The sequence below is a fragment of the Echinococcus granulosus genome, assembly GCF_000524195.1.
Source record: "Echinococcus granulosus chromosome Unknown EG_S00004, whole genome shotgun sequence".
In the NCBI taxonomy this organism is placed as follows: domain Eukaryota; kingdom Metazoa; phylum Platyhelminthes; class Cestoda; order Cyclophyllidea; family Taeniidae; genus Echinococcus; species Echinococcus granulosus.
In genome coordinates this window covers 1,074,594-1,089,192 of record NW_020170384.1, presented here as the reverse complement: position 1 = coordinate 1,089,192, position 14,599 = coordinate 1,074,594, and the positions used below count along the sequence as shown (strand labels likewise).

General features: G+C 39.3%; 2 protein-coding genes across 2 annotated transcripts; both read right to left on the bottom strand. All coding sequences in view use genetic code 11, as the record gives it.

Moving 5' to 3' along the window:
• Window positions 1-5,727: 5,727 nt before the first annotated feature.
• Window positions 5,728-7,342, bottom strand: EGR_01114 (Leucine-rich repeat-containing protein; the record flags this gene model as incomplete). Its single annotated transcript, XM_024490363.1, has 4 exons — window positions 5,728-5,924; window positions 6,449-6,525; window positions 6,591-7,017; window positions 7,306-7,342. 4 exons carry the CDS (start codon window positions 7,340-7,342, stop codon window positions 5,728-5,730), a joined length of 738 nt encoding a protein of 245 aa, XP_024355182.1.
• A 2,044-nt stretch (window positions 7,343-9,386) lies between these two features.
• Window positions 9,387-10,308, bottom strand: EGR_01113 (hypothetical protein; the record flags this gene model as incomplete). The annotated part of the gene is made up of 2 exons (XM_024490362.1): window positions 9,387-9,597; window positions 10,262-10,308. 2 exons carry the CDS (start codon window positions 10,306-10,308, stop codon window positions 9,387-9,389), a joined length of 258 nt encoding a protein of 85 aa, XP_024355181.1.
• Window positions 10,309-14,599: the final 4,291 nt, after the last annotated feature.

Sequence of the window (14,599 nt, the reverse complement as noted above, 5' to 3'; positions counted from 1 at the left end):
TTGCTAGATTTCAAGTTGCTGCTGCTGAACCATGTGAACTTGCAAGTGACACTACACACTTCACCAATTATTCGTGCCTCCAGCTATCCATCCAATCATTGAGCCACTGTTGCTTCCATCTAGCCGCCTGTAAATCCATCGCCTATCAATTACCTGCAGTTCACTTTTCTCTTCGTAGTAAAACAACCTGTAGCTGAATTAATTAGGTGATTTACCCTAGTCCACTCTGTTTAGTCATTCGCCATTACTTCCCTGCCAGTTCAGAAACACCTTATCCATCAGTATTCGCCTAATTTCTGTTCATTATCTCACGTCCATTACATTCAGGCCTACATTGACTGCCAGTGTACGCTGTCGCTCATATATCCCTTTTCCCTCCAACCACAATACTGGACATTTAAGTATGTCAAATGCAACATAAGTCTTCCATAGTTTGGGTGGCGGAGAACCTCCAGGTTACATTTCACTGTACCTTATTTGAAGTAGTTCTTGTGAAATCCTCTACACCACACCACACTATGCCACATCACTCCACTTGAACCATTAGTATTTCCTTGAGACGGCATCCTAGTTACCAAAGTTCACCTGTTCGCTTTCGCCTACGAGTCACCAAGGCTTCATTTAAGTTTACCACTCTATTTAACCATTCAATCAGACACACCTGCTTCCAACTCTCTACTTATGCTGTCACCATTCTTGATGTGATTAGCTTAGACTAATAGTGCATTTTTATGTGCTCCAGCCTTTAAGTTATGCTCGTAAAACTCCAAGATTCTAAAGTTTGCCTTTGGACAGCCCCTTTCACAAGCTCATGCCGGGTTGTGCGCCTGCCATCCGGATTTAGGGGTGGCATATGCAACATACTTAAAGAAACGGCTATTGTGGGCTGGAAACTACCTCATTTGGGATCTTCATAAATGGGTGAACTGTCGTCTTGGGAACGATAGTGGTGGGCAAATTTTAACGTAGCTGAGCGCCCCAGTAATGCACCGTACTGTGCTCGATGTCATCTGCACGTACGAGCAGCTATTTGTGGGATCGGATTTAAAACCTTTATTTACAAAAACAGTTCGTTCTCTGAAACACGCTGATCCATGCACACAGTCGTGGTCCCTCACTGGTGCCTCCACCTTTTATCAACGGTGCCCATTTCATGGGTGCATGCAACACCCATCCCTATTACCAACTGCGATGGTAACAGTGACGTTCAAACACTTCAGAGTGGTCAAGGTCCAGATGCGTGGGTGACCTGATCCGAAGTACACGTACTCATTGTAAGTTCATAAGTGTACTGACTGAAGTTGCCGCGAAATGAAATGCGTAGTATTCGAGACGATAGCATTTCGAAACCCAAAATGTCTTCTCATTATGTAAAAAAGCTGATTAGAATTTTTTGGATTTTATTTTTTATTCCTGGAAGGCGGATTGTTTATACGATTTGGCAAGCACATCGATCAGTGATGTTAACGCTCTTGATTTGGTTGTTAGGAGACAAGAAGAACTGATTACGAGCACAATCTTCACATTTAATAAAATTGAATCGCACCTGCACCTGTGATGAGAATGCTTTGGAATGATTTGAAAAAACTCCCTAAATGCGATATTTACGTGCTTCTGAATACAGTGAATGGTAAACTTCCCCATATTGAAGGCTAACACATGATGACTGCCCAAATCTTCCTTCAAGCTGTAATCGGATGCATGGATAGGGAAGAAAGCTGGACAAATGTCACCTTGGCGAGATGTCGATACAGCCAGAGGAACATGAAGAATATCAAATCACTATAACATGGCAGATATGCTAGAAACGTCAAGACTTAGTTAAAAATACTTCACAAATCAAAGCATTTGCAATGTGAATTAGGGGCAGCAGAGTCCTTTACTGAGTCGAGTCGTATTTCATTAAGACACTAAAAATAAGGCTAAAATGAAAAAGAAGTATTGGAGAAAGGAGGCATCCAAATTATTTCCAGTCCCTAAAACAGTTTCAATCTCGTCGGCTACTAAAATGCCAAACAAACTTCGACTTCTCGGCTACCTATTCGAGAATTTACTAAACGTTGCAAAATCCTTAAATTTCCTCCTGGTCACATGCAATAAAAAGTCATTGCAATGCATTGCCGGTTTGTTGGCTTTTTTCCTTAGCGAAAGTGTGATGGGTGAGGCACTTTGACAAGTTTGTGGTCAGTCGCGTCACTGAATTTTAAACAGCAGAGGTATTCCTTTTGTTACATAAATTATACGCTGACATTACTCAAAAGACCTGCCATGTCCTGCTGATTACCTTAACCATAAGCTTTTGACCCGCCACATATGCGGCTCGCATTACACATGTGTAGGAATATTCACAAGCGGTGTTTTCAAGGTCTAAAAGAACTTTTTACAAAATCTATCATGCGCTGATAGTTTAATTAAAGAAGTTTTCATCAGACTTGATGAATGGAAAGCAACTTTTCTAATATTTCCACGTCGTCGGTCCTCGATTTCGCTTGATTCAACCTACATTTTGAGTCCACTTGCGCCTTGAACGCCAATATGCTCCATCACAGTACGTATTCAAGAGACTGTAAAACTTTCGTCATTTCTCCATCTGGTCTCCGTTCCAAACCGTCTGATCAAGAAGAGCATGAGGAGGTGAAATTTTGTGGGGATTAGGATATCAACCATGCTCTCTCAGTCACCAGGTTCTTCCAACTAGACGACGCATCACTCAAAAGGTGTAGTCAAGGCAAAACATCTTGCAAGAGGTACGTCCTTTGCTTTGTTTCATTCAGTTTTGGGCATTTTCGCTAGCTTCCCTAAATTTACTGCAAGATGATGCTGCTGTCTAAAAATCGTTGAGTTTAGTGAATTTGGACTAAAAAAAATGTAGAAATAGTATCTACTAAACCATATTCCCTTGTTTCTATCGTGGCCACATTATTTGTATGAAGGTTCATGTTTCAACACTTCCATTTAAGATTCGTATGCATTTCTAGAGTTTACATAAGGTGATATTACTGATTCTGAGGTGTTTCTGGTTCTGAAGAGTAAAATGCACCAAAATGTTATCGTAAACAACAAAACCCTGCTTATATTTTGCACAGCACCATTACCTTAACCCTGCCTTCCTTAGTCGAGTGGGCGTGTGTGTGTAAGGGGAAATTTGTAGCTGATTTAGAATGCATCACTGGTGTGCATAATGCCACCTAATTCGTCTGTGACCGTTTGCCACCTTGTAGAAGCTGTAAAATGGTCATGTTTCGCATTGCTTCCAATCCACCACTACAAAGAGAAAGTTGTCCTTCCTTCCCAATAAATTCTTCCGAAACGGCTTAATGGTTTAAATTAAATCTTTCCACCAAAGGGTTAAGACAAGGAAGTCATTCAATTCGAGAAATATGCAATAAAATTACAGGCGTAACAGCTTGGGGTCTAAAAAAGACGGAAATATTTGCTTAATCGTATCTTTAAATGCACGGGCTTCTCACCTCTTCTGCGCACCAACATTAAACCGCGCCTTTGCATTGATGTTTCTTATCACGGCTTCCAGGAAGACTCGGAACACCGTGAAGGTTAATGGATAATTTACAAGTGATTTCATTTAAGAACTAGCCTGGTTTTAAATGTTATTCCTTTGCTTGATATTTTACCCAAGTTTATCTGTGTAGTTTGGAAGAATAGCCAAAATCTCATGCGCTTGCCTTAAGAAGGAAAGAAAGATGGTCATAAGCTCCAGCCTTTTCCAACATTTTAATGTGCAGATTATTTATTTGCCTTTAATTTCGTTTACAAAAGAGTGGTAGCTATCTTTAAACGACTTCAAACTACTCCTTTCGCAGTAATGTGCTCCTGTCAAACTTAAAAGGTTTGGTGCACTTCAGGTACTTGAACAACCAACTTTTAGTTTTACCCCTTGCTAGCACATCATCAACACGGAGGTTGACCTGTCCATTAAAGCAGTTTGGGTGGAACTCTAAATACTGCCAACAAATTATTAAAAAGTCGAAGGTGAATAAGTGCGGCATTTGGAGTGAACGGCTTATCAGTTGAACCCCGTTCCCATTAGAAGCAGTTGATATAAAAATTATAATTAATACCTATATTTACGTGAGCTCTAGACAACGCGCATTGTCTCCCCTGCGTCCTCTTCATCAGCATAGTTATAACAGTCTTAAAAAGGTACTTTTGGCACTTCATTTTTTTTCATTTTGCATTAAACCTCACTCAAATGATAACGGCCGGCAATTTGACAGGAATTCCATTCTATAGTACTTATACCCTAGATCAAGTAGACTGACTTTCTTGGACTCGCTGCCGTGTTCACTTCGACGTCGTAATAACCTCAACGGTGTTATTGCAAAATGCGCCATTATAGGGGGTACAGTGAGGGGTTTGAATGCTTATGGAATTCAAGGCTCTTACGACTTCCTCGTTTTTAGAACCCACCATTGGAGCGGAAGTTCCCTCATCTATACCTGCCACATGAGAGCCTCACAGGTAGGGGGACATGCCAGTTCTGAGAAGGAACGGCGGCAAAAATTTCATATTCGTATATTATGAGAAACTTCGTAACCTGCGAGTAACTCATAGATTGATCATTCGAACGTTCAGTTGCAGTTTCTTGAGAATCACCATGATCTCGAAAGTTGCCATTTCAATGTAGAGCCCTTCTGTATTATTTCACTCAAGTGGCCGCATTTGGAATGCTATGCTTCACTTACTTACTTATTTTACTAGTTGGTAAAATAACTAGTGATGTTAATTACATGTCTATGGTCGTATCTTCTGCTAAGCAACTGTCCCAATACGTCCCCTCTTCATTGTAGCAGAATTCGCCAGTTTGGAATTGACAAGACAATCTATCTTTTCAAATGCTGCTGTATTTTAATACTTCTATTGTTTGTTTAAAGCTTTGTTTTAATTTTGTGGGCAGTTAAGGCTCCGCGATTGTACTGCCGCTGGGTGGAATGGCCTCCAGGCCATGCCAGTAGCCACTTCTCCCCGCCAGCCGTTCCGAACTACTCGGGTAGCTACATTGGTGGCAGCGAAAAGCTAACCTGATATTAAAAGGCAGTCACGCTGATTTTTATTCCTGAACGCTGAGCCTTAACTGCCCACAAAAGTTGCAGTTAACGAGCGGTGCAAAACACGAAGGCACTAACCACAACTTTAGTCGCGGTTGCTGGCCGTTCACAACTGTCGGCGAATTTCACGATAGTCAGAATGTATTACCACCCGTTATTAGAATAGGTATTTCATAGAAATTCCAGCAGAGTGAACTAAACAATAGCTAAGAAGTTCTGGCCGTAAAGTTGAGTTGAAAGTTCTCATCAACACAACGTCAAGCCACCGAAATCTTCCTTTGTGGAGGAAGCTTTTCCACAGTTTTATCTGGTGGCTTTGACTTGACAAATTTTTCCTTAAATTTTACCTTCTACATTAATCCATGTTGATGTACAACTGTTGGTAATAAAATAAATAAATGCAGAGAAGGAAAGGATGCAGTCTAGTAAAAGTTTTTCGGAATTTTGGATTTATGACGATGAATGTTTGGTATAGGGAATGGATCTATATAACGTTTTAGTTGCACTGCTTATCATCATAATTTTGGTTTTTGAAAATTTGTTTTATTATGCACCAGTTGTTGGGCGCTATTAGCGCCCATCAGCTCAAAACTCGTTAGCAGATGTTTTAATTGGCAAGTAGGGAGCAGAAAAGAATCGCGCCACTGTTAAATCATGCAAATTATTTTGACGATTGAAGAACATTCTTGAGCTTTTTCCCCTTCCCTCCACCTTCCTCCAGTTTGTTGCGTTTCGCCATCATGGACTTGGCCTCCTCGACATCCTCTGCCCAGTAGTCCTCTTTGTCTATTCTCCTCAACCCAATATTTAGAATTAACAACTCAATCCGGAATTTCTTCATTCTCTCAACCGGATTCCCTATTGAGAAAAGTAAGTTAGTCGTTTGATCGCAAACATAAGTTTCCCAGTCTATCAGATGTTAAGAAGTTCCACAATTTTACCTAAGACAAAATTTATAATACACCAAAATTGCATTCTCGATCCTATTTGAGCAGGAAATAATGTTTTTATAAAGAACTAACATCTCATGATAAAAAACCATGCGCTAATGTGAGTTTCTTCAAATAAGGCATTATTCATCACTTATGGTGTATAGCGGTCCTTTTCGAAAGAAAAACCTATTTCTCCTCAGGCTTCTTTTTCCTTTAAACGTATTTCTAAGGTTACTAAGACAAATATCAATGAAATTAAGGCGTTAAACGAACACCACAGGCTTTTCCAAAGGTTTAAACAAGGACTAAAGGGCTTGCGATGTTGCACATCTTAGCACAAATAACTACCATAATTGTTACTCGGATGCAGTATGGTTCGCACAATCTGTTAAAGCTTTTGAGATACATCAACAAATTTTACCCCTTTAACATTTGAAAATATAGCCTTACCTGTTAATATAAGATGCTCCAACGACACTAACTCCCTCAAATTTTCCAAGTCCTCCAAATTTGCTATGTGATTATCCCTGATTGGAGAAAATGCAATTTTAAATTGTGCACAGACAATACAGAAAGTGGAGAAATGCTCTACCTTAAGTTTAAGTATTTCAGAGAGGCGAAAGCCTCCCTTGTAAAACCTTGGAGTGATCGGAGCCCATTTCCACGAAGATGCAACACAACTAGGTTAGGCAGTCGACCCATGCGTGAGCCAAAAGGATTCACCTTGAGAATCATGCCTTTATCACTGTCTATGTTCTCCGGTGGTCTGTACACCAAGGCCATTGTTTTGATCTCATTTTCTGGAAGGACCAACATTTTCAGCCCCATGTGGTAAAGCCCGATCCTTTGAAGAAACTTTTGATAATCAGCCGCCTGTTCTTCTGGCAAAGGGTGGTTCAGTTTAGGCAGTTCTGTTTTAATATTGTTCTGTCGCAGTTCAAGAGTATGGAGTTCTGGTAAATTGTCCTCTTGTATTAAGCCGTTACCATCTTCATCGACTAGACTCCTTATTGAATTATCTGTAAAGGAAACAGAAATACCAGTGGCAAATTACCAAGAAAACTGATTAGTAGGATGATGATTCCTAGAAATTGAAAATTGCCTGAAGTATCGTCAGGAAAATACTATGGGATATACACGGTGGATGTGTTGTAGATAAAAATAATTCAACAGGACGAGTTTTTATGAGATCTTGCGACTTCTTAAAATTTACAAGCACAACCATCTCTTTAGGTCAAAAAAAGGTTAGAACCGCAAAATTCTCACAAAAATTTCACTTTGCCTTCATCTAGAAAGTTGTAACTCACTGTTAAGGTAGATAATTTGGAGTGATGGGAAAGCCATTCTAGGAATCCTTTTAATTTTGTTGTTACTCAAGTTTAATTTCGTTAAAAACGGCCAAGAAAAGTTAGGAATCCACGTTATTTTATTTGATGAACAGTCCAATTCGTGTACAAGCGTTAGATTTAGAAGGGGTGAAATATCAGTTATCAGATTAGATGAAAGGTTGATGAATTGGAGATTCTTAAATGATTGTAAAATATCAATATCTGTAATAGATCTGTTTCAAATCACAAGGCTAAAAATCGCAAACCTGGAATTGCACATAAGTGTTTTAGCCGCAATTTTAAGCCCATCCATAGTTTCCTCTATGTCATATAATACATATTCTAAATCATTCCTTGAAAGTGGGTGTTCTTTAATCTGCACTGTAACTAAGTTTTAAGTTGTTCAAACCCATTCAGTGCCACTTTTATCTGACAGCGCAATTTCGGTGGTTGTTTGAAGGTCAGCGGTTGACATTTTAATAAGCCGCGTGTATCAATGCTATGCAGGTATTTAATGTAGCGGTGTAAAAGATTTTATCTACCCATTGTACGACACTTTCTATTAGCATGTTATACATGCAGGATATTTTCAGCTTTCATGTGTTATAAGTTAAATAAGCCTGTAAATGATGTCATCTACTACAGATTATGCGCGCTTAAATAACTTGGGTTATTTTTACCATTTCTAATGGCTTAAAGGGTTTACGCGACATATGACTTAATAGCAATTTGTCTGTATCACACTCATATGCAGCCGCTTTTAGTGATCCTTTTAATACTTGCTTTTTCAAAAATCACTTAAAATAACTAGTCGTACAGAGCTTAGCTTCTAAGTGACTTTTTACACAAGTAAATTACGAATAGGAGCTTTAACACGTTTTATGCGAACACTTAAATGAATCCAATTAGTGTACGATGCAATGGTTTGTCATCCACTTATCTAGTCAATTACTTCTCAATACGATCAAAAGTTTTCACTTTTTCTACTGCATCTTTACTGGCACTAACCACGCACAATGATACTACCTTTATGCACCAAACGATTTTTCCGACTTTCTGTAGAAAATTTAATTATTCCTATTGTGTGTACCTGTGGGGCCTCGAGTCCTCGCCGAAGTCTCGATGTTCCATGCAAATACAAAGATTTATTGCTTACGTACAGAAGGGCCAGTAGTTCAATGGATTGGATAAAAAGTCATATCATCGAGTAGATTTTTATTTTGCAACGAGTGAAAGACCCACGCAGGCAAACATACGCGTTAAACAAACACGTATCAAAGCACTACCTGTGATCCTTCTAAGATTTTAAGCCTATTTTTACCTGGAAACGCAGCAACCTTCGACTGCTGGTTAGATTTTACTTACGACGATCTATAGTGTTCATCCAACCCTTTTTCCCAAGATAGGGCAATTTTGGTATGCGTAAATACCACGCGAGTCTGAAAGTGGCTCTGCGATGGACACCGTGGGGGCAGGAATATTGTTTGCATTGGCGGCATTCGCGGAGCTCCACACCACCATGCCGGAGGCTACATTGCAATGAATGGAAGGGTCGGTCCTGTTAAGTCAAACACTGTTTTCCTGCACCATCGTTGCTACCTTTTCAAAATAGGTATGATTGTGCTTTTATAACCGAAGCCAGTTATTTTTATCTTAAAACAACCTTTTAAATCTGACATAATTTTCCTTTTTTTCTTAAGTCGATAAAACTCACAAACGGGTTTCGCGTAAAACTTTTGTTCTGATTCCTTGGGGGTTATATGCACATAGACACTGGTCATGTGCTACTTTTATGGGCAATAATAATGAGTGAAATGGTGTTATTTGTCTCATTCCGTTATTGTTTTGTCCTCCACAATCAGTGAATCCACAGTTCTCATTTCTGTTTGCTAGTAAACCATCACTACTCTTAAGACACTTTACAATGTGTCTTTAAATTTCTACCTTGTTAACTGTCAAATTAATTTATTCAATTAATTACACGTTGAGGAAAATAGGAATATAAAATGAGCAATTGTATATTAGATCTTTGTCATGTTTGAATTGCTCAGAAGAACTGTTTAAAGTACGAGGTTCTCAATTTCCTCGAGGCTTAGCTCTCCATCTTTGTCTTTATCAAATGAGTCGAAAAATGCCCTCAACGCAGTCATCGACAACTTCTGCCCTCCTCTCTTCTCCATGGCTTTTTTGAACTCGGCGAAGCTCACCTTGCCCGATTTATCCACGTCCATCGACTGGAAGGTTTCCAGTGCCACCTCCTTGACATCTGGTCTATAGTAACAGATGGTAATGTGCTTAGAAATCCTAAACAATGGGCTTGTCAACGCATGCCTTGCATTCACACCCACGCGTTTCGTGAATGCTTTTGGCTCATTCTATACGATTTGGATTGTCTTTATTTGTCAGCTCAAACTGAAATTATGTTTACTTTATTAGTAAATGTGTTTTATTAATGTGTTAAGAAAGCAGCATAAAGATAGGCAAGAGGAATTTAAAGTGGAAAATTACATCAAATAAGGGACTTAGCTTGCGATTTCCAGTAGCTCATTAGTCTTCTATTAAAGTCCCACATCTGTATTTATTACTACCAATTTTATTACTTCATTTGTTTTAATTTTAACGCTGCTCTGTTGCTATGATTACTTGTGCTGTAGCATTCAAGGGAAACCCTAAAACCCGACGGCTGTGTAGTTGAGATTGCCATTTTTCTTCAAGTGCCCTTTGATTATTGCCACACTTGACTCCATTCCTGATTTTAAGCGTAACCAAACCCGGATCTACCCAAATTTATCTGAAAGTATCAAACACCCCCGCTTACGAGTTTTATGATAAGGCAGTTCTCCCACCGTAAATGCATCAAAAGTAACTGCACTCTTCTCCAAAATGCAATCGCCTTTGGCAAATTTTTATCAAATAGACAAAAAACCGAGCTTACTGCTTTGCCGGAGTTTTCGGTTTCGAGGTTTTCGCAGAAACGCTCATTTCTAAAAAAGGGTTGCCAACTTTACTATTTGTCTTCTTTTATTTTTAAGCGAACCGTCTTTCCTTTTTACCAGCACTCTAAACTTGCATCAAGATTGCCTCTATTGAGACTGCATTAAACGTTCTAGCTGCTGCATGTACTTATCACCAAAAAAGTAAATTGCAATTTAGAACGCTGCAATCCACCCTCAACTAACCTTTTTAAGGATTTAGTTACAACACATTTATTCTGTTAGCAAAATCAGTTTCGCTTACCTGGTGGTGTGCGGTAGAGCGGTAAAATGCCTCTTTTACTGATTCCTGTGGTTGGCACTTAATAAAGTATACCCGCTTTTGGAGCACCAATCGGTGAACCGTAAATCTATGATTCTCCTTCACCTCCTCACCAAGTCACTGGGTGACCATCACACCCTAGAGCCTCCTGTGCGCCTGTGCCGCGTTTTGAAGCACTTGGAGGGACCAATCATGAATTAGATGAGTAAACTGAAAAAATTCTTTAAAAGCGCACGTTTCGTGCAGACTTGATTACCTAGGCGAAAACATTTATGCCCAGTATTTTTGCTATAGGTGAAAATGTTTTGAGCTGTTATGATGTAACTTGAAGAAAAGGGTCCTGAATTGTTGCCGAACCTGCATGTAGTCTTGTAGTGTTGGTACGCTTTCAAAGTTGTTTGTCAGAATTTCATCCGGTCTAGGAAAGACCTTATTTCAAAATTGCGGGTGTAGCGCCCCGAGACCTCTCCGAAGTCGTAGGAAGTCACAGCAGCATAGTAGAGGATACATTACTGGTGTGGAGAAGAGCTGAAGATACTGGCATGTCTGGAGGCCAGGCCGCAGAGCGGAAGTACAATCTGCAGGGAGTCAAATGCTCGAGTAGCCAAAGTCAGAGGTCAATAAACTATTCAAGCATTACAATGGGTAATTTTACTTCACTTTAAGCCATTTTCGAAGACCTCGTATCAATGGAGGATGTATAAATTCTCATAGAACAACTTAGGCATAAATAATCACTACAAATGTTTGTTGTCATTAAAATCTAACAACGCTTCCTTTTGCCTAGGTTGCCATCGAGTTTGACAATTTGAAATACAAATTTAATTTACCCTTACGTGTGGACGATACAGCACAAGAATTTGACAAGTTAAAACACCAGATTCGTTGGTGATTACCATAAGTGGTATATTACGGTTAAATTTCGCTGACCCACAATTTAAAGGGCGAACTGGTTGATTATCTCTAATACGAAGACTTGAAGCTTGTTGTACTGGTTGCATCAGTGCTGAGGCCACTCGAATGCTTTTGATGACGCTTCGACTCAACTCCGTTCGAGGTAAATTGCACTCCTAAGGACCCCGACGATAGTCATGGTTACTCACACAAGGTGAAGTGACTGTTTCGAGTCTCCTAACCTAGAATAGATTTAAGCCATTATAGTGCAGAATAAAAAGACTAATTTGAATTCCTTCTTCTCCTAAGCAATCCAGTGTGAAAGGAAATTTTACAAGGACGTTAGTTCATGTTAAATTTTGCGACTGCGAATCAGCTAGTAAATCCAATCATCAATCAGTCAAAATATCGCAATCCCTTTACGATGCACAGGAAAACATACAACTTAAAAAAACGCTGTGCTTTTTTGTTGATAATGACTGATTGCTCACGGTTTGGGGAATCCACATCTAGTAGCCTACAATTAATTGCTTGTAAGCCCGCACTTACGCACCTAAGCCCCTACTGCAAAAAGGTTAGATGCTTGTTTACCTCTCGGCTTTAGTAAAGGAGCCGCTTAGGTGCACCGCCATTATACTTTTATCGAGTGGTCTGGCCTCTGGACCATGCTTGTAGTCCCAAGCCGCAACCTATGTTGGCAATACATATTCTGCCCAGGTGTAATGGCTTCTTTGTTCTTTAAGAAAGTCCCGGAACGCTACACCTATAAACTTAAGCAATAAAATTAAGCATCTCCTAAGTGAGTGTACACACTTGATTTCTTAAATCACATCGCTTTAATGCTGTTAATAAATTTAAAGTAAAATTCTTAATTAAAAATCACTTGCGATCACAATCATTTTACTTTCAAGTATAAAATTTACTGTTAGGGAAACCCTCGAAATAATGAGAAATGCAAAGCAATCTGGCATTAATGGCTTCATGACGGCCCAATAAGTTCAAAACTGCAAATTATGAGAAATCAAGTGTAATCAATACGTGATGTGAAGCTAATATAGGCATGCATATCACTAAAATAAGAAAGGTAGAACATATTTTTGTACAAAGTCCCGTATTCTAAACTTAGATAAAAAGACACAGCAAAATAAAACTCAGACACTAAAATTTTGTATTTTAAAGGTTGATTTACGAACCTAGTAAGCCAGATTAACTTCTAGTATTATGAGGTTCGGTTCCAAATTCATCAATATGATAAACCAAAATAAGTGAAAAACACACCTCTAAAATTCAGCATTAAATTCTAATACTTGTTTTACCAGCTTCTTTTTAAATAAATTTGCTACTGGCGAGCGATAAATAGTTTTAATTGGTTGATTTGTAAAGCGGATGGTACGGTCCGGTTTGTCAAGGTTGGTGGTCGGTCGCCTTGCCACATGAATGTTTGCTTTCTTCCTTCACTTACCCCTTTGTTTGGCTATGTACAACACCTTTATGGCTCGAACTTTTGGCGCTTTGCATGACATAAGTGCAATGCAGTTATGACAACTCCTTCTCTTCTGTTACTTTTATATGCATGCCGTCACAAAATGCACTACTTATATTGGTGTATGATTCCCCTGTGTTGAATAGTCATATGTTCTGCACTGTGAGAAAAAACGATATTGCAAGCTTTAGTAATATTTACGACATCATGTTTCTTACTGCCTGTTTTTGCATTGAAAGACATAATAGGCACCATACTTCAAAGTCACTGTATTTTCGAGTCACAGATGGCGAAAGTTGTGCGGTATTATTTCACATATATAAATGGTCTCGGTCAACTTAATTTCTTCACAAGTTTTGCATTGAAGAGCGGTGGATTACTTGAACTTTCGATATCGTATTTCTCTTTATCTGCACCATGCCGTATGTCTGTGTGTTGCTTGGAATTATTTCCTCGTTACGAGTCAGGACTTTGCTCTATCATGGCGCAAGTGCACTAAAAATCGCTACTTTTTCTCCGAAAGGAACTACTAATGTATCTGGAATTATACGGCGTGGAATTCGATAATAAAGCAATGTGATTCCTAACGACTTGCTTGTATAGTTCCCTCCGGAGGATGTAATGAAGATTGGTTTTTGCAAAGTCTGCTAAATGGAGTGGGTAACGGGACGCGACTTCCGTAGTTCAAGTGGGGTTGTTTGTGCGACGAGTTGCCTCTTACTTAATTACAAGAGGAATAGCTAGTTGCTCCCTATTGACTTCGTCTAGCCATGTCTGCTACCCATAACTTTATCTCCTGCAACTGTCTGCAGCATAATTGTATCTACTGTAGCCAACTGACCATGGTCTTAACAGACATTTTTTGCCAGCGTTGCGCCACCAAACTGTCATTATTGTTTTTGGTCCTCCTTTTTCCTACGTTTTTATCTGGAATTCTGGAATTTTTTCTCATTTTCTACGATTAGATCTGTCCATCTGGTTTCTTTGTCAATTTATCTTGAAGGATTCAATGTTGTTAAAATAGTGAAGTCGTGCTCTGCCGTCATTTCGTGCACAAATTGCTATGTGTTGGCCCCGATCATTACCCATGTTCATTCCAAAGGGTTAAAACATGAGGTTCACAATAATTTTCTTAATCCATTGTTCAACGCGATCCGTGAATTTATCAGGACTTGCTGGGATACGCATAACTCGAGATCTTGATCGACATTTTATGATTTTTTAAGGGATCGCGGATAAAAGCGCCCCAACAATGCGATAACCGTGAACCTAAACAGGTTTTCCCAAAAAGTAACTGCGTGAATTTGCAGAAACTAAGAATAGTCATCATAAAACACTAGATGCCAATAATCCACCAAGCTTAGTGGCACCTAAGTAAATTTGAAGCTTCACTTCTTATGTTTTTCCACTTTTTTTCGTACATCACGCTCCATTATTGACGTTCCTGTCCGATTCTCCCACTTTGCCACCATCGTGCAGTGATTGTATTCAGATCTTTCGAACTTCAAAAAGACTACGTTGTAATGGGTAGCAGTAAGTTATCTTTGCACTGCAGTCACAAAGGAAGCCGAGGTTCGAGTTCGTGCCCTTTCCAAACTGTCAGCGAGACCCATCGATATGATCTTTTTAACCCACGGATTT